Here is a 16,375-nt window from a genome sequence, read left to right on the forward strand (position 1 = left end):
GGAAATCAACTTCAACTTAAACTTCCATTTGAATGATAACAAAATTAAATAAATATTATTGTATAATAATAAATACAAAAATAATATTTCTATTGGCCATCGCAACTAGAGCATTTTAACTCTGGTAGTTTCAAAACTCAATCAATAGCTCGAATCATATCATAAAGTCGTATACACATTGATATGTCAAGCAATTTTAGTTTTTCTTAAGTTTACTTAATCAACTTCACTTACTTAAGTGATAAACACATTAGTATATAGCAATGTGTATATACATACACATTTGTTTATATCAGGTTCGGATGTGTGTCGCAGCTCCAAACACGTTTCCACCTAATTGAATCTATTATAAGTGTTGATGCAACAGGTTTGCCTTTAGCCGTTTGCCCGTTTGCCTGTTGATCCGTTACAGTTTTTAAACAAGCATCCGCATCCAGTACAAAAAAATTAAATACAAAAATAAAATGACAAAAGTCACATTTTTATTTATGGGACCAAATCTTGTTCGAGATCCAGATGTTTACTAAGAAAAAGTGAAACCCGGAATCCAGACAATATATCATTTACTCGACCCACTTTCATTATCATTTTGTTGTCGTTGTTTGCGCTCTTAAAACATAAATAGCTAATTAGCTTAAAGAGATTTACTTAACGCATAATCCAAATACACATCACAGATTACAAAATTAGCAATTATTTTTTAGATATATGTCTTCATAAGGCACATATATATATATATATATATATAGATATACTAATAAGGTATATATATTTATATATATTATTAATGCATAGAAATGGCGTTTGCTTTCTGCACTAAGCGAAATTAGGTACATAAGTTTTAAGAAGGCACTTATTCTGCAAAAAATATGAAACATATTCAATGTATATTTGAGCAATATATTATGTATTGTAACAAATATACTGTATAATATAGTCTAAATTAAGTAATATACTATATATAGCAAGCCGAAGGCTTCAGTAGGCAGTGCTTTACTTTAAATTAGTTTTAATTTTATGTGAACTCTAATTTCTAATTCAATAAAAAAATTAATTATAAACATTTAAAATAATAATTTCTTATAATAATTGAACAAGCTCAGCAATTATTTTTTTGTAAATAATTTAAATGAATATATTTTATAAAATTTTTTCTAGCAGTGTAGTCTTTATATCTGAGGGCAGGCACTTTGGCTATCATAGATCGTTTAGACCATAACCTTTGACATTTTGCACTAGGCACGCCATAATCTCTCAGCCCGAATTCATTTCGCATTATTTTACCATTTATGCACTGTGCACCAAATCAATCAACGGTCGCTCAAAACATCTTTTAACTCGGTGCTTGACAGCTCATAAAATTTTTTTTACATTTGATTAATTTCTTTTCCTCAATTTACAATTCATAAATGAAAATAACTGGCACAGTCTGCAAGTCACTGTACAGTTGTATAATAAATGCCATTATTTGTAGCTTCTCCGTTTCCTGTTGGAATCGTTCCACAGTGCTGGCAATTTAAAGCACATTAGGGCCGAGCGCGTGCCGATAAAAATTAACTGCGATAGCAATCAATCGGATGATCGCCCACACCCGCTCGCCGCATGCAAAAATTTGAAAATTGTCCCACCGCTGACAAAGTACCGCAATAAACGGAAGGCGCGCGCATTCATGTGGCCTGTTCAAATAAGCAAACAACGTCGCCGGCGGCAACAGCAACTGCAACAACACGGCCGCGCCTTGCTCAAACGTGTGGAGCAGCGTCAGCGATGGGCGTGGCAGGCAACAAACAGGAGTGATTTGCATGATGGCAGCTTTCATGTTGCCATCTCGCCAGGTGAGCGCTGTAGCTACATTTTTTGAATGAAAATGCCTCATTTGTTGCGTCCCATTCACATCCCTGTCCCCTTCCCCACCCCACCGTCCACCATTTTGCAGTGCTTGTCATCGCTCAGTGCTTTGGTCTGATGCCCGTCTGCGGCGTGCGGGCGGCAACGTCGCGCGGCCTCTCCTTCAGCCGTCGCAGCTGGCGCACCTGGTACAGTCTGCTCTACATTGGCGCCATCTCTTTCGATGCGCTGTTCGCTGTCAATTTCGCGCTGCATGGCGGTCTGGATATGCGCAGTGTGGGTGGGTAACATTGCATAACTGTACACGAGCAGCCTGTGAGAATGGGGTATGCTGGTTTTTAGCTTTTGTTTGTAACATACGGCGGGAATCAATTGAGATGTCAAAGGTTTGATCTGATATGATTAGATGTTGCTTATAAAAGACTACCCCGTTCTGCAGCGGTTTCTAGGGTATCTCAGCGATAACTACTTTCTTCTTGCAGAGCCAATTGTCTTCAATGGCAGCATCCTGTGGGCCAGCTACCAATTCCTGCAATTGGCCCGCCAATGGCCCCAGCTTATGCGGCGCTGGGCGAGAGTGGAGAGTCACCTGCCGCCCTACGCCAGCCGGAAGGAACGCGAGCAACTGGCTCGCCGCATACACAGCGTGGCGTCTGTTCTGCTCTCGCTGTCGCTCAGTTGAGTAACGAGATTGTGAAGTGGTTATCTAATCATTGAGAATCCCAATGACTCTCTCTTCCTCTCTCCCTTTCCTTGCAGTGGAGCACCTGTTGAGCATCATCTCGGCTGTTTATCACAAAGTCTGCCCACTGCGCCAGGATCCAGTCGAGTCGTACCTCTATGCGGTTGCCGTCCAGTTCTTTCATGTCTTTCCCTATAGCAATTGGCTTGGCTGGCTGGGCAAACTACTGAATGTGCTGCTCACCTTTGGCTGGAATTATATCGATCTGTTCGTCATCCTCGTGAGCATCGGCCTGAGTCACCTGCTCACACGACTCACACGTCAACTGCAGCAGCTGGTGGAGCGAGTGAGTCTGACGCTTCCGTTATAGAGCGCCATATCCTTAGCCCCATTGGCCCCCATTGCAGCCCATGCCCGAGAAGTTCTGGACATATGTTCGCACACGCTATCGGTCGATTGTGGAGCTCATCTATGACGTGGACGATGCCATCTCCGGCATTACGTTCATATCGTTCGGCTCCAATGTGTACTTCATCTGTCTGCAGCTGCTGAAGAGCATCAAGTGAGTGCCAGCTTCCATTTGCTCTCATTTACTTCATGCTCTAGTCTAGCTTGCTCTTAGTTTAGCTTTAACACAAGATCTTTAGATCATCTTCCATTGTTCTTCATATTCAATATTTCTCAAATTACGTTTTTACGTCTCTCCTTCTGCCTCTCAAATTAGTTTCTTTGCCTTTCCTTATATCTTGTTAATTTCTGTTTTTCTTCTACTACTACTATTCTCTTCATTATTATTAGCTCTAGAGAGATGCTACCTATGTTAATCTCCCTCTACGCAGTTCATTCTCTCAATGTCTCTCTTTCTTTTCTTGTCTTCGTAGTTCTTTCTGTCTATTTCTCTCTTTCTCTTCTTGTCTTTGTGTCTACGTCTCTCCCCCTCTCACTCGACGGGTCTACATCTCTTCTTCTTTTCCTATCTCTCTCGCTCTCCCCATGTCTCCTATGTCTCTCCTTCTCTACCTATCTCTCTCATTGCCTCTAGCAACTTTTATCATCTCTCTTTAATTCTTGTCTCTTTCTATCCTTACCATCCCTCCATTTTTTCTTTCTCATTTCTCTCTCTCTCCCTCTCTCTCTGTGTATCCTTATCTATCTGTTGGTCCGCTTGGATTCATTGTTTCTCTCTTCTTCTTTTCTTCTGGTGATATATTTTCTCTCTCTCTATTTCTCTCTGTACTTTATATATGCATTCTTTCTTTCTTATATATACCCTTCATTCCCTCCATCTATTGCTTCCTTCCACATGTCTTTCTATCTCCCCTTTCTAGCCACCTTCCTCCCGCACGCACTCCCCTCTCGCCCTCCCTCTCATGTGTTTGCTTTCTCTAGCTATACGTAAATGTTTTCCCATAACTAATCTTGACTCCTAGTCAGTGATTAGCATACCAACTATCTGATAACTGTTTGCTTACAATAATTATCGCTTTCTTTCACATGCCTCCCACCCCCTTCTCTCCCTCTCCCACTCCCTCTCTCGCTCTCACATGGTCCTCCTTAAGCGAAATGCCATCGACCATGCACGCCGTTTACTTTTACTTCTCGCTCGCATTTCTGATTGGCCGCTCGCTGTCGGTTCTGCTGTTCGTGTCGGCGGTGCACGAGCGGGCGCGCGATCCGCTGCGTCTGCTGCAGCTGGTGCCGCCGTCGGGCTATCTGAGCGAGGTCCAGCGCCTGGCCAACGAGCTGTCCAGCGATAATGTGTCGCTGAGCGGCCTCCGGTTTTTCAACGTCACCAGGAAGCTCTGTCTGACTGTGAGTGTGGAGTTCGCTCGCCAGCGAGCCACCTGCGTTTCTTCGTCTTCTTGTCTTTCATTTATTTATTTATTTTTCAATCTGAACCGCCGGCAGGTCGCTGGCAGCATAGTCACCTACGAGCTGGTGCTCATACAGTTTCACGAGGATGAAAAGAGCTGGGACTGCCAGGCGGGCAAACAATAAGCCAATACACACATGCTACACTGCGCTACATGGTTCACCGAGACGATCAACCAGTTTGGCCTGCTAACTGGCTGTCTGGCTGTCTGGCTGTCTGTCTGTCTGACTGGCTGACTGCTTGCTCTGCTTGTGATGCAATGCGGCCTTAAATGGTGCACGCTGATTGCGTCTCTCTCGCTGGCTTCCTAATCATTCGCAGGCATTTGAACCAGTTGCCCAAATGCCAATGCCAATTGACGCTAGGCGGGCTGGCGCAGGGGGGGAGATCGAGGCCTCAGGCAGCCGCTTCCGGAGCCAGCTACAACTTCATCTAACCCAATTCGAGAAGCTGGGCATATATAAGCCAGCGTCTGGACAATTGGCGCGCAGACAAGCATCGCTCATTCAACTGTAATCAACATGCTCGGACTTAAGTGCAATCACATGTGTCTACACATCCTTCTGGTCAGCCTCGTTGGCTTGGCCAGCGCTCAGTTCGTGCCTGGTCGGGCGCAGCGTTCGCTTTACGGCCCACCGCCACTTGGTCCATGGAGCAGCGGCTGGAGCAGCGCGCCCAGCTTCGAGCTGCCTTCACAATCGAATCACATAACGCGGGATGAGGTGCTCGCTCTGCTGGCCGCCTGGAAGTCGGCCGAAGCCAAGCCGACGCCGAAGCCAGCGCCTGAGCCGGAGCCTGAACCGGAGCCAGAGCCAGAGCCGGAACCAGAGCCAGAGCCCGAACCGGAGCCGGAGCCAGCACCTGCGCCTGCACCCGCACCCGCACCGGCACCTGGACCCGCACCACCAGCACCGCCAGCTGTGCCACTGACCGTCTCGCTGCCCGCCTTCGTGCCCATCCAGCTGTCCGCCATGTACACCGCTCCGGCGCCTGTGGCCGGAGCCGGCCTCGGATTCGGCTTCGGTCCTGGCCTGCCAACATTGGGCGGTGCAGTTGCCGGCGCTGCTGCTGTTGGCGGTGGTGGCGCTGCCGCAGCGAGCGCATCGGCTGCCACAGAAGCTCAGGCTCGCTTGGGCCGCATCGCACGTCCACGCACTGGCGTCCGGGCCAATACGAATATACGTTTCCCCGTGGCCAATCCACGCAGCTTTGCCTCCGCCAACTATGTGGCACCACGTCCACGCGCCTATCGCACCATCCTGGCCGAGACCAGCCAGCCCATGAGGTGAGTACCCAGCCATCCCACATCGATCCATCCGCCCCATCGATCTCTAATCCTGCTCTCTATTCCGCACAGCATCAACGCCCTGCCGCCGCCGCCTTTCCTGGCCAATCCCGTCCAGTTCGTGCCCACCAACTGGCAGTAAGGATCCATGTGCTCCATATGTACGCCACATACAAGTACTCCACTCTATATATATATATTCCATATATATACACTATATATACTTTAATCGATCATATGTGTCCATATAAGTGTAAATAGCTCAATGTTGTACGCGTTGTCTTGTCTTCTTAGCTATGCGATCGTTTTTTTTGTTTTTTTTTTGTTTTTTTGTTATACCTGAAATGTGAATAAAAATATTACTAAAGACTTAACCAAACAAATATATTATTTTACTGGAATTCTTTGGAATTTACGCACTGGCGATCTATGTATCTGTAGAGAGCAGTGGCTGCTGCTCAATCTGCATCGTTCTCTGTCTCTCTCTCTCTCCCTTTCTTTCTCACTCTTCCTGACCCAATCCTGAATTTGGCTCAGGTATTGTCGTATTAAAGGCTTATATCTAACTGTGCTCTACAGTATTGCATATGTCCTCTGTGTCGCCTTCGTAAACCTTTTACAGGCTCTTTACTGAAGATAGCAATTCCTCCTCTTGCCTGTATATTATAATTTTTCTCATCTTCTCATCTATTCAGTCGCATTTCTTCTGTCTATCTATTTAACCCTCGCTTCTTCTATCTCTATTTCACTCACACTCCTCTATCCATTTATCTCTACTTCACTCGCACTACTTCTCTTTATCTATTTCTTTTTCTCTTTCGCTCCTCTCTAGCTATTTCTCTCTATTTCACTTCCTTTTCTCTTTCTCTCTCACTCCTACTCTCTTCTCTCTATTTATCTTTCCATCTCTAACCTTTTCATCTTTTCTCGCTCACTCCTTCTCTATGTCCTGCAGTATATTCAGGCTGCATGTGTACCTTATGTACACTTTTCTTTCGCGATCTCTCCCTCTCTCTCGCTCTAACCCTCTCTCTCTCGCTCTCTCTCTCTCTCTCTCTCTTTGCCACTATTTTCCTTTATAGCTTACACAATTTAATAATATTCCAAATCTATTAAATTAGTATCGCACATCGCTTACAATGTGTTAGCTCTACCTCTTCATCCACCCGCCCTCCTCCCTCATCCAACTTGCTTTCAATATCTCTCTTTTTCAATTTGTGCATGCACCGGCTTTTGTTTTACAATCCCACCATAGCTCCCCCTCCCTCTCTTTCTCTTTTCATCCTTGTCCATTCTTCTCTCTTTCATTATCTTACTCTCGCCTTGTATGAATCCTTTCCATTTCTCTTTCGTTCTTTTCTCTTTTTTTCTTTGACAGCTCTGTTTATCCTACTACAGTTTTCGGCATCTCTCCCTTTCTCCCATTTTCTCGAATTTTTTCTCTCTCTCATCCTTCTCTCTCTTCCTTTCTCTGTCTTTCTTACTTCTTCCTTCTCTCGACTAAGTCGTATAAGTCCATCATTTCTCTCTTACTAATCCCATCTCTTATGTCTCCCTTTTCTCTCTCTCTCTCTTTCCCTCTCTCTTTAATTATCGCATTCATACAAAATGTGCATTTAATAGCTGTTAACACATCAGCGAATAGCCGATAGCTATTCATATGAAGCCCATAAATAAAGAAAAATGTTAGTCAATTGAGCCATTTATCAATCGATCAATCAATGCATCTCCCCGAGGCGCTGTACACCCAGTCCGCCAGTTAAAATGCAAACACGCGCGCCTTAATTGCTTTTAAGGTGACAGAGTCTCGAGCCCCGCATCAATTTGCACACACGTTCAATAAATTGTTGGCCAATCGATGCATGCAATTGACCATTTATCGCCAACGCCTCCGTTTATGCGACGGGCGGTGCACGCCCCTTTCTGTGTGCCACTGCCAATTCCCAGCTCCCAGCTCCCTGCTCCCCATTCCAGTTGCAGTACAAGTACCACTCCATCAGCTCCATTGACTGCCATTTGCCTGAGGACGCGACGCTCGATGTCTCAACACGAAGGAAAGCAAAAAGTTGTAGGCCAACGATTGCCCATATACATAGTTGGTATTTACACTGTGCAGCAGCATTGGAGTTTGCTTTCACACTTGAAACTCTTTCGTAATGTGCCCAGAACTAGACGATCCATCTCGTTTGACTTCACATCAACTAGCTTCAATCAGCTAAATGTAAGCTGAATGCATTTCTAGCCATTCAATTTCAATTTCCATTCAATATCATATCAAATATCAATAAATTTCATAAACTTTAGCTTTAATAAATTTAAATTTCATATTCATATCAAAGTATAAAATAGTTATATATTGACTGAAGCTAAATAAAATGGATTTAGAAATGATTGAATGCAACTTGATATGCAAATTGAAATCGAAACTGAAGCTTGTTAAAGCAGCTTTAGATGGACAAAAACTTTGTAGATTTAACAATTACGATCTACATTCATAGATCTATTGTCATCATAAATATATTTCTTTATATTCATGTCTTCATATACATATATATATATATATATATATACATAAATATATATATGAGTAGGTACTTAATTTATTGCCTAAGTACAGGAAGATTATAATACATTGAGTAAATATAAAATACTTAATAAGAACGCGAAATCGGACTGAAAAGTTAAGTAAATAAAAAATTTACAAATTTGTAAAGACAAAAAAATAAAATAATATAAAAATAATAAAAAAACAAAACTAATATTATGACTAATGCGCTATATATGCATATTACATACTATATAACAGATGTATACAGATCTGAAGACTTGTAGATCTATATATATATATAGATCTTACGATATAAATAACACAAATATCCCCACATAAAATAAATGTAGACTAATTAATTATTTGATTAACATTTTTCATTTCGCCAATAAGGTACGGTAATAAACACGTGTCTCGATTATGTTGTTTAGTGTAATTTGCAATTCATTTTTCACACATGCCATAAATATGGAGTGAAATTTTCGGCTTGTTTTCATGTTGGTTTCTTCTTTGGTTATTTTTTCATTCATTCGTATTATTAATTTGTATCGATTTGGGGCGTTCACAGCCTCCATTTATCCATTTGGGTTAGATTTGTGGAGCAGATCGTTATGGACTTCCCGTCATTTCCATTTGCAGAGTTTTGCATTGCATATCCAACTGGACGTCTCCTTGGGCAATGGCTTGTGCGTGGCGTTCGGTGTCACTTATTTGGTTACAGACAAATGTTGACTAAGTCTACAACAGAAATCGGGATTTTTGCATTCGTTTTTTACATGTCTAAAACGAGCCGCAACACAAACCGAGTAACTAAAACTAAAAAAAAAAAAAAAAAAAAAAAGGAACTTCTTACATTCATTGGAAATTGTTTTGATTGGCTTTTGTGGGTGTTTTTGTTGTCATTAATCCTAAGTGGCTGCGGGGCGCAGCTTGTGATATAAACGTTGGAGAGCTTGATGTATGGCGATCACTGCGAAGGCTCCAGCGATGATATAGTTCAGTCGATATATAGCAATTTGACAATAGAGCAAGGTAGTCCCAGCACACAAATACAACAGGACGGACAGAATCCAATAGCCAGGTCTATAACGAAATAATGAAACGATTTCAAATATGAAGAGCTTGAAATATTTATAAATAGCAATCAAATGGGACAAAGGGCTGCCCATTTAGCAAAGTGAATTTGCAATCGTATTTCATCTTGAATCCGTTGTTTACTTACAATTTCTGAGGTGAGCGTAGCTGCAGCAGCAAGCTAATTGAGCTAATGGACACAATGGTTGTATGTAAAGCTGGATCGGGTAGAATAATGCCATGTCTGTAAATGGATGATTCATATGTATATCTCGAAACAATATTACAAATCGAGAGTTGGAGACGCACCTGCGACTGCGCAGCCAGGCCAAGCTGGCCGGAACGCTAAGCAATAGGAGTGTCAGCAGCAATAGGAGTAGGGTTACATGGAAGGAAAAGTTTTGCAGGCCAACGCATAGCTCCTCCTCAGCTTGATCCTTGTTGGGCTGCAGCGGTTTCTGTTCGTGTTGCTCATCTTGTCCTTGATTCTGCGACTGCTCATCATCATCACTGGGCACTGGCGACTGGTCCATGGCGTTAGCTACAGCTGTAGATTGATTTCCTTTAGTGGTCTTTGAGTTCTTGCCAATGCCGGTTGCCATGTGCACTATATTGGCCGCCTTTTGCCACAAATAGTCCTCCAGATAGTCCTTGTAGGCATTCGATACCATCAGGAAATAGAAAACAAAGGCCAAAAACAAGGCCAGCCCGCTGCAGGCCCCCAGAGCAACGCTAATTGTCAGTATGCCGTAGGTGATCGGCAGATGTGTCATGATCGAGAGCATTATGTTCGAGCCGGATGAGGATAGGCGTGTCAAACGCAACGCCAGACGATGGATCGCATTCCCATAGGTGGTCAAACAAAACCATAAGGCCAAAGCGGTCATCACCGACAGCCCAATGGCGGTGCAATGGATGATGATCGATATATTAATGCTATAGTCCAGTTGCTCGGGTATCGGCAACATCTTCATATTGAGTACCAATTTCTTGAACAAGCGGCAGCCTGAAATTCCAAATTTGAATGTAAGCTCGATAGGGATAGCATTTGGGTGTGGCTGACTATACCTGTTACCACATAGAGCGATGTGTACTGCAAGTAGCCAATGTAGGGCTTCAAGCTCTGGAAGCTGCCCGCGACCTGAAACTTGTCCAGCTGATTGCGCAGCACAATCAACAGCACGCAAACGAAATGTGCTGGCATCCAGCCATAGAACTCAAGTACAATACGTGACAAGGCATCAGCATAGGAATACTCATAGCTAAGAGAGAGATAGATTGATAGATAGAGAGAGAGAGGGAGAGTGAGTAAGAGTTGTCTTAAGTGCACATGAGAGAGGTATATAGAGGTATATCTAATCTATGACTTTGAGCCAACAAAAATGGAAACTGCAATATTAGAAAGGACGTTGGTTCTATTCCATCTAAAAGTTCTTTTTCTATATGGATCTCACCTAATGCGATAACGGCAAATGGGATCCAAGTACAAGTCGAGCAAAACTGGATTCAATGTGGTATTATAATGTCGAGGCATTACGACGGGCACATTGATGTAAAGTCCAGGTTTTTGATCTGGTGAACTGAAAATACAAACGATTAGCTTTAGCCTAGTGTTAAATGCTGTTGGGAAATATTACGTCAGAGTATGGTAACGCTCAAAGCCGGCTGCCCAGGGCACGCACAGCCGAACCGTGATCCGGTATTTCGGCTGTAGACAGTTCTGCGGATCAATGTAAACGCGCAGGCTCTGATACGGTTCGACCAGATCGGCAATGCGCATGCGATAGTGAATGGTGCCTTGTAGTGTCTCGTTGATAGCGACGCGCCGCCCAGATGCATACCAGCGCGGCATGCGTATGTCTAGGATGCGATCCTTGGGGTCATAGATGTCCAGATTGTAGCCAGTGCGTTGACTGCCCGGCGGCAAGCGCACGAGCAAATGGGTCCACTTCTCATATGTCTTGCGTAAATTGTGCAAATCGAGAATTGCAACGCTTCTGGGATCTTGGTCTGCATTGGGCAGACGCTGAACGAGATGTGTTAAAGACGTTGCCTTATGGCTAAAACGAGAGAAAGAGAGAGAGAGAGAATTAGTTGTTTGTGTGGATGTGGATGCTAGCGCTCACCAATAGTTCTGTCCGGTTTCAATGTTCCTATATGATTCACAGCCGAATAGCCAATTCTCATCGCCGTCAATGTTCAGAGCCTCAATGGCAAGTTTCTAGAGAGTCGCAAAAAAAGAGAACACATAAGAATTTTGTGTTAATTTTAGCCAACAGCTCAATACAACGATCTCAACGCTAAATCACTGAAAGCAATACGCTCTCAATGCGCTTTGTGAACAGTGTATTTAGAGATGTTGTTAAACTAAATTAGATGCAACCTTATAGCGTGGCTGACGACCTAAGCCAATCAGCTCATAATAATGACTTTTTAGGCCGTTAGTGAAAAACTTGTTGATGACTAGACTACGTTCTTCATGCCAATTATTGTGGGTTGGAATCTTTATGAAGCTCTGCTGACGTGTTGGCGATTTCTACAAGATACAGAATAAGTTAAATGGATTGAGCAAGTTGAGAAGCCTCGCATGTCATTTACCACAAAGTGTCCCAATGCAGATTGCATGTTGCGATGTTTGTTGTTGCTAAAGACCACTGAGCCGTCATCTCGTCGCTGGGAAATGCTGAACAGGAAGCCATTGATGACCTGCATGAACTGCAGGCACCAGACGGCCGACAAGTGGTCACAGCTAAGGCTCACGCGTGGTATAGCCGAGGTCTGCGGAAGGAAAGAATTTTAGCGGGGAGTAAATTGATAACTTTGATATTGTTTCTTGCCATGGCATGTAGATCGTTGAACTGCGAGGTGGTCAGACCGGCCTGCACGAGCAGATCTCGATTGCCGCCACCCGTAGAAATGAGCAAGACATTATCCAGCTTGGCGGATAGATCCTGGTTGGCCATGCTCTGCTCGCTGAGCGGCTTCTGATGCAAGCTCTGGCATACATTTGTCATGATTGACGGCTGGGTGGCGGTGCGTGTGCGGCTGAGCTGCTCGTGTGTCTCGCTATAGAATCGGCCCAGATGTGCATCCAAGTTGAGCACCGGATGATCGAGTGGTGTCGATATGCTGATAATGGCATTAATATGCTGACTGATTTCTGCATCGGTTAGCACTGACTGGGCCAGCTTGCCGCCCATGGAATGGCCGATCAGCACAACGGGGCTGGGCTGACTATATAGTGAAGCAATGGTACGTATGCAGTGTTTGAGAAACGATTGTTGATGATACATGTAGCCGCCATAGAGAGCCGACAGCTCCTCATCGTAGTCAATTGTGTAGTAATCTAGATGTTTGCCTGTATTTGGATGTTCGCCTGCCTTGCGCAACGCCACCGATGCTAAGGAGCGTACCTGCTTGTACGACCCGGCATTGCCGGGCACAAAGATAACTGGAGCTCCAGTCATACGCGTTTTAAGAGGATCCAGAGGCTGGCGCATACCTTCATAATAATAGTATAGGCCATAGTTGGGAAATAGCTTATTGGCATTAAATCGAACGCGCTACACAATTGTAAAACAGATTTGGTCGTTAAGGCTTAATAGATATTTGAAGCGTTTCGCTTAACACAACTTACCGCAAATCTTGGCTCACCAAACATATAAGTCATTCGGCAAGCATTAGGCTCCACCTCGAGGTGTATGTGTGCAATGCCATATAAGAAACTGCATATTGAGGCAATCACCAGAAGCACCGCACAATTTCTAAACACAATCATTTAGTTGTGTTTGATTTGTAATTTCCAGCGATTTGAGGCAGCGGTATTATTTTTGTTGTTACTTAGCTCACTCAGGGTTGCCAAACGTTGCGAATATTCTTATTATTGGACATGGAACAATAGAGATGAGAGCGTTTCGTGTTGACTTCAACAGCTGTTTCGCTGATAGATTTGCAACGCTTAATAGTTGAACCTTTTGTGGACTTACTTATTTTAATAAATTTTTATTACTAATTTAAATTTAATATTTGACTTGTTTAAAGGTCTTAAGAATATCACAGTAATTAGAGAATCGATACTGATAATTGGAAAATATCAAAAATAAAATCTATTCAAATTTGGATATTGCAGTAACTGTACAATGAATGTATTTACTTTATATTTGTGTTTGTCAGCTGTATTTCATTGTTTTATTACAGATAATCATATGCCTACTTAAATCAGTCAAACATGTATCCGATTAGCTTCGAGAAAATGCCGATAGTGCAGCTTTAAAACAATCGACGTCGATAACGCGGCTTACACACAATTGCAAATATCAACGCGCGCACACATGCACACACACATGCACACACACATGGACACACTTTGCTGCTGAGAGCATTCCAATCAAATACCTTTAGGATCTTAATGCTGAAGTGTGTATTGATCGTTTTGTTTGTGGTGTTGTTGTTGTTGTTGGCTCGCATCTCGTTGCGGTAGTCCATCATTCAGTTAATGAACGCGCTCGCGATCGCACTCGCGCCCTAACTTCTCCCCTCGTTGCACGCCAACAATGCTTCGTAACGTGTTTACGTTTCTCTAAGCCTCCGTTGGATCATGTGTATGTGTGTGTGTGGTGTGTCTGCGCGGGCGCTTAATTCGCGCATTGTATCTAGCTAACTAACTGGCTGACTAGCCTCTGGGCCTGTCTGGGAAAAAAGACAGGAGAGAGACAACAACAAAAATATAAAGACAGTTATGCCCTGCTGTGTCGCGTCAATAACAAAAACAAGCTATATAGCTGACGCCGTCTCGTTGTCGTCGACGTCGACGTCGGCATCGACATCGACATCGTTGTCGTTGTCGTTGTCGTTGTTGTCGTCGTTTGCCTCTCTCTCTCATCTGTCGATCGTTGATCGCTGTGTGTGTTTTGTCTTCTGTTTCGTTTTGTTAGTGTTTGTCGTGGTGTCGTTTATTGTTGTTGCTGTAGCTGCTGCTGCTGGTGCTGTCGCTGGTGCTGATGTTGCCGCCGCTTGCTGTTGTTGTTACGCGCTGTGACTGACTTATTCAATGATTTAGTAAAATATTCATAGCTCATTCCAAAACTTGTTCTTGTGCCTTGTGCTGCAAATACGACAAAAAATAACGCGCTACAAAATCCAATTTCTATGTATCTATCAAATAGAAAATATATATATTTATAAATAAGTAATAAATGCATATATATTCGTAATGTTCTCTATGTGTAGCAATAGTTAACAATTGTTTGTGTTGTGTTGTTTTTATTTATATTCTGTGTACATACATAAATATTTTTTTATTGTTATTTGCTGCAATTGATTTGCAAGCCAGCTATTATTCAGTCAGTTGAGATTGACTCTCGATCAATCAATTAAAGTCTTTCAAACTATCGGCTTGTGTCGCTTGCGTATTCCGTCCATATCTCTCTCTGTTGCTCGTTCTGTTTGTGTTACTCGTGTGCAATTCAAATACACCGCCAAGCCACCCACCCGACGAAAACAGTGTGTGGGGGCCCTTATTATCATAAACAAAACTAAAGGAAATCATTTGTATTTGCAATATTATATATTAAACATATATATCACAATGGAGGTGTGGCGCTTGCTAACGGTTGGCGCATTTCTAGCATTGGGATTTGCATGCTTCTATGGCGTGGTGGAGTCGTGCAACGAAGTCGTCTGCGCCTCTATAGTGTCCAAGTGCATGTTGACGCAGAGTTGCAAGTGCGAGCTTAAGAACTGCTCCTGCTGCAAGGAGTGCCTCAAATGCTTAGGCATCAAGTACTATGAGGAGTGCTGCAGTTGTGTGGGTGAGTATTTACATGTTTACATATACATATTTTTCTGATGATGTGATCTAGTGTGACATTATCATTATTCATTATTGCGTTGTCGCAGTTGCCTTGTTTGTATATGTATGTATGTGTGTCTGTGCTCTTTGAGATGTGTAACTATGGCTATCGCGCATTGTCTGACTATCGATAGTTGAGCCGCCGTTGCAAAGCCGATAAGATAGTTGCACTTTAACACCTATGTTACGACCATGGCTAACAATTTTTTGTTAACTTGCAGAACTGTGTCCCAAGCCAAATGAAACGCGAAATGCGCTGTCCAAAAAATCACACGTTGAGGATTTTGAAGGCGTTCCAGAACTATTCGATGTGCTGGCCAATGAAAGTGAAAGTGAATACTGGGATGTCTTCACATTCCAAGTAGATTGGTCTAGGGGTAAACCAAAACTGGATAAAGATGAGAAATACTATTTAAGTGAGTAGAATATAGAATAGTTACCTATGTACACAACTTATAAATGCTTATTCTTATCCTTATTAAAGAATATAATGACAAAAATCTGGAAGAGGCTCATGAGGAACGTGACAATACGAAAACAGTCAATTGTACGGTTATATATTTAGATCAGTGCGTATCGTTAAATAAATGCCGTCAGTTCTGTCAAACAATGGGTGCCAGCAGTTGTAGGTGAGTCCAATTCCATTCCCGGATTATTATGAATATTATATTTTTCATTAGTAAAATATATGTATTTTTTTTTAGATGGTTCCATGATAGCTGCTGTGAATGTGTAGGCTCTACGTGCATTAACTATGGTGTTAATGAGAGTCGTTGTCGACAATGTCCAGAGACGAAGGAATTGGGCGATGATTTTGATGACGAAATCGACGAGGAAATGCAGGACTTTGGCGATAGCATGGGTCCATTTGATGGCTCAGTGAATAGTAATTATTGATAATAACAGTGAACAAATTTAAAGGATCAAAAACACTTAACAAATTAGCTACTCGATTCAGTGACATTATTATTGTGTAGTACGAAGTAATTTTGTATAGCATTATTATTATTATGAATTTTTTTTTATATGCATATATGAATAAAAAGAAAAATTTATATGTATACAATATGTTAAGGATTAACGCCTTTCGGTTATTTTTCGTTTGAGCAGCCGGACTATATATAGACTTTTCTTTCGTATGGCGGTCACTTAAGGGTTAATATGAAATTTTCGATAGTAAATATGATAATACTAAAATGCGTTCGCATAAATCC

General features: G+C 42.7%; 4 protein-coding genes across 8 annotated transcripts; 3 read left to right on the forward strand and 1 right to left on the reverse strand.

Moving 5' to 3' along the window:
* The first annotated feature begins 1,205 nt into the window (after positions 1 to 1,205).
* Positions 1,206 to 4,538, forward strand: LOC6585360 (gustatory receptor 5a for trehalose). Its single transcript, XM_002010956.4, has 7 exons — positions 1,206 to 1,835; positions 1,937 to 2,128; positions 2,331 to 2,525; positions 2,608 to 2,876; positions 2,938 to 3,092; positions 4,090 to 4,342; positions 4,439 to 4,538. Exons 1-7 carry the CDS (start codon positions 1,670 to 1,672, stop codon positions 4,526 to 4,528), a joined length of 1,320 nt encoding a protein of 439 aa, XP_002010992.1. The 5' UTR covers positions 1,206 to 1,669; the 3' UTR covers positions 4,529 to 4,538.
* A 386-nt stretch (positions 4,539 to 4,924) lies between these two features.
* On the forward strand, positions 4,925 to 6,056 carry LOC6585359 (formin-like protein 5). The gene is made up of 2 exons (XM_002010955.3): positions 4,925 to 5,688; positions 5,761 to 6,056. The coding sequence occupies exons 1-2, from the start codon at positions 4,925 to 4,927 to the stop codon at positions 5,828 to 5,830; spliced, it is 834 nt and encodes a 277-aa protein (XP_002010991.1). The 3' UTR covers positions 5,831 to 6,056.
* Positions 6,057 to 8,595: 2,539 nt separating this feature from the next.
* Positions 8,596 to 13,559, reverse strand: LOC6585358 (GPI inositol-deacylase). Of its 2 annotated transcripts, XR_004364573.2 has the most exons (12): positions 12,948 to 13,559; positions 12,148 to 12,873; positions 11,909 to 12,088; positions 11,694 to 11,846; positions 11,437 to 11,531; positions 10,948 to 11,370; positions 10,765 to 10,890; positions 10,379 to 10,572; positions 9,620 to 10,316; positions 9,459 to 9,554; positions 9,090 to 9,319; positions 8,596 to 8,974 (listed from the first exon to the last, which is right to left on the reverse strand). XR_004364573.2 is itself a non-coding variant. In XM_032732832.2 (11 exons), exons 1-11 carry the CDS (start codon positions 13,086 to 13,088, stop codon positions 9,145 to 9,147), a joined length of 3,006 nt encoding a protein of 1,001 aa, XP_032588723.1. In that variant the 5' UTR covers positions 13,089 to 13,559; the 3' UTR covers positions 8,596 to 9,144. The 2 variants fall into 2 exon arrangements, 1 of the variants encoding a protein (XP_032588723.1); XM_032732832.2 differs by having other exon boundaries at positions 8,596 to 9,319.
* Positions 13,560 to 13,657: 98 nt separating this feature from the next.
* Positions 13,658 to 16,229, forward strand: LOC6585357 (protein twisted gastrulation). Of its 4 annotated transcripts, none has more exons than XM_044007700.1 (5): positions 13,658 to 13,726; positions 14,904 to 15,120; positions 15,383 to 15,577; positions 15,646 to 15,790; positions 15,866 to 16,229. In XM_044007700.1, the coding sequence occupies exons 2-5, from the start codon at positions 15,015 to 15,017 to the stop codon at positions 16,056 to 16,058; spliced, it is 639 nt and encodes a 212-aa protein (XP_043863635.1). In that variant the 5' UTR covers positions 13,658 to 13,726; positions 14,904 to 15,014; the 3' UTR covers positions 16,059 to 16,229. The 4 variants fall into 4 exon arrangements, with proteins under 4 accessions (XP_043863635.1, XP_015016352.1, XP_002010989.1 ...); XM_015160866.3 differs by lacking the exon at positions 13,658 to 13,726 and adding an exon at positions 13,741 to 13,911 and having other exon boundaries at positions 14,938 to 15,120; XM_032732845.2 differs by lacking the exon at positions 13,658 to 13,726 and adding an exon at positions 14,205 to 14,498.
* Positions 16,230 to 16,375: the final 146 nt, after the last annotated feature.

Source organism: Drosophila mojavensis, unplaced genomic scaffold (assembly GCF_018153725.1).
Source record: "Drosophila mojavensis isolate 15081-1352.22 unplaced genomic scaffold, ASM1815372v1 contig_136, whole genome shotgun sequence".
In the NCBI taxonomy this organism is placed as follows: Eukaryota; Metazoa; Arthropoda; class Insecta; order Diptera; family Drosophilidae; genus Drosophila; species Drosophila mojavensis.

Bases quoted from the DNA above. Each gene is read 5' to 3' on its own strand.
- LOC6585359 (XM_002010955.3), top strand. From the start codon at position 4,925: ATGCTCGGACTTAAGTGCAATCACATGTGTCTACACATCCTTCTGGTC. The intron at 5,689-5,760 runs GTGAGTACCCAG...TATTCCGCACAG, and splicing joins GAGACCAGCCAGCCCATGAG to CATCAACGCCCTGCCGCCGC.
- LOC6585357 (XM_002010953.4), top strand. From the start codon at position 14,898: ATGGAGGTGTGGCGCTTGCTAACGGTTGGCGCATTTCTAGCATTGGGA. The intron at 15,121-15,382 runs GTGAGTATTTAC...GTTAACTTGCAG, and splicing joins GGAGTGCTGCAGTTGTGTGG to AACTGTGTCCCAAGCCAAAT. The intron at 15,791-15,865 runs GTGAGTCCAATT...ATTTTTTTTTAG, and splicing joins ATGGGTGCCAGCAGTTGTAG to ATGGTTCCATGATAGCTGCT.
- LOC6585358 (XM_032732832.2), bottom strand. From the start codon at position 13,088: ATGATTGTGTTTAGAAATTGTGCGGTGCTTCTGGTGATTGCCTCAATA. The intron at 11,371-11,436 runs GTGAGCGCTAGC...CTCTCGTTTTAG, and splicing joins GAAACCGGACAGAACTATTG to CCATAAGGCAACGTCTTTAA. The intron at 9,555-9,619 runs GTGCGTCTCCAA...ATCCATTTACAG, and splicing joins GCCTGGCTGCGCAGTCGCAG to ACATGGCATTATTCTACCCG.
- LOC6585360 (XM_002010956.4), top strand. From the start codon at position 1,670: ATGTGGCCTGTTCAAATAAGCAAACAACGTCGCCGGCGGCAACAGCAA. The intron at 2,129-2,330 runs GTGGGTAACATT...TTCTTCTTGCAG, and splicing joins TCTGGATATGCGCAGTGTGG to AGCCAATTGTCTTCAATGGC. The intron at 3,093-4,089 runs GTGAGTGCCAGC...GTCCTCCTTAAG, and splicing joins CAGCTGCTGAAGAGCATCAA to CGAAATGCCATCGACCATGC.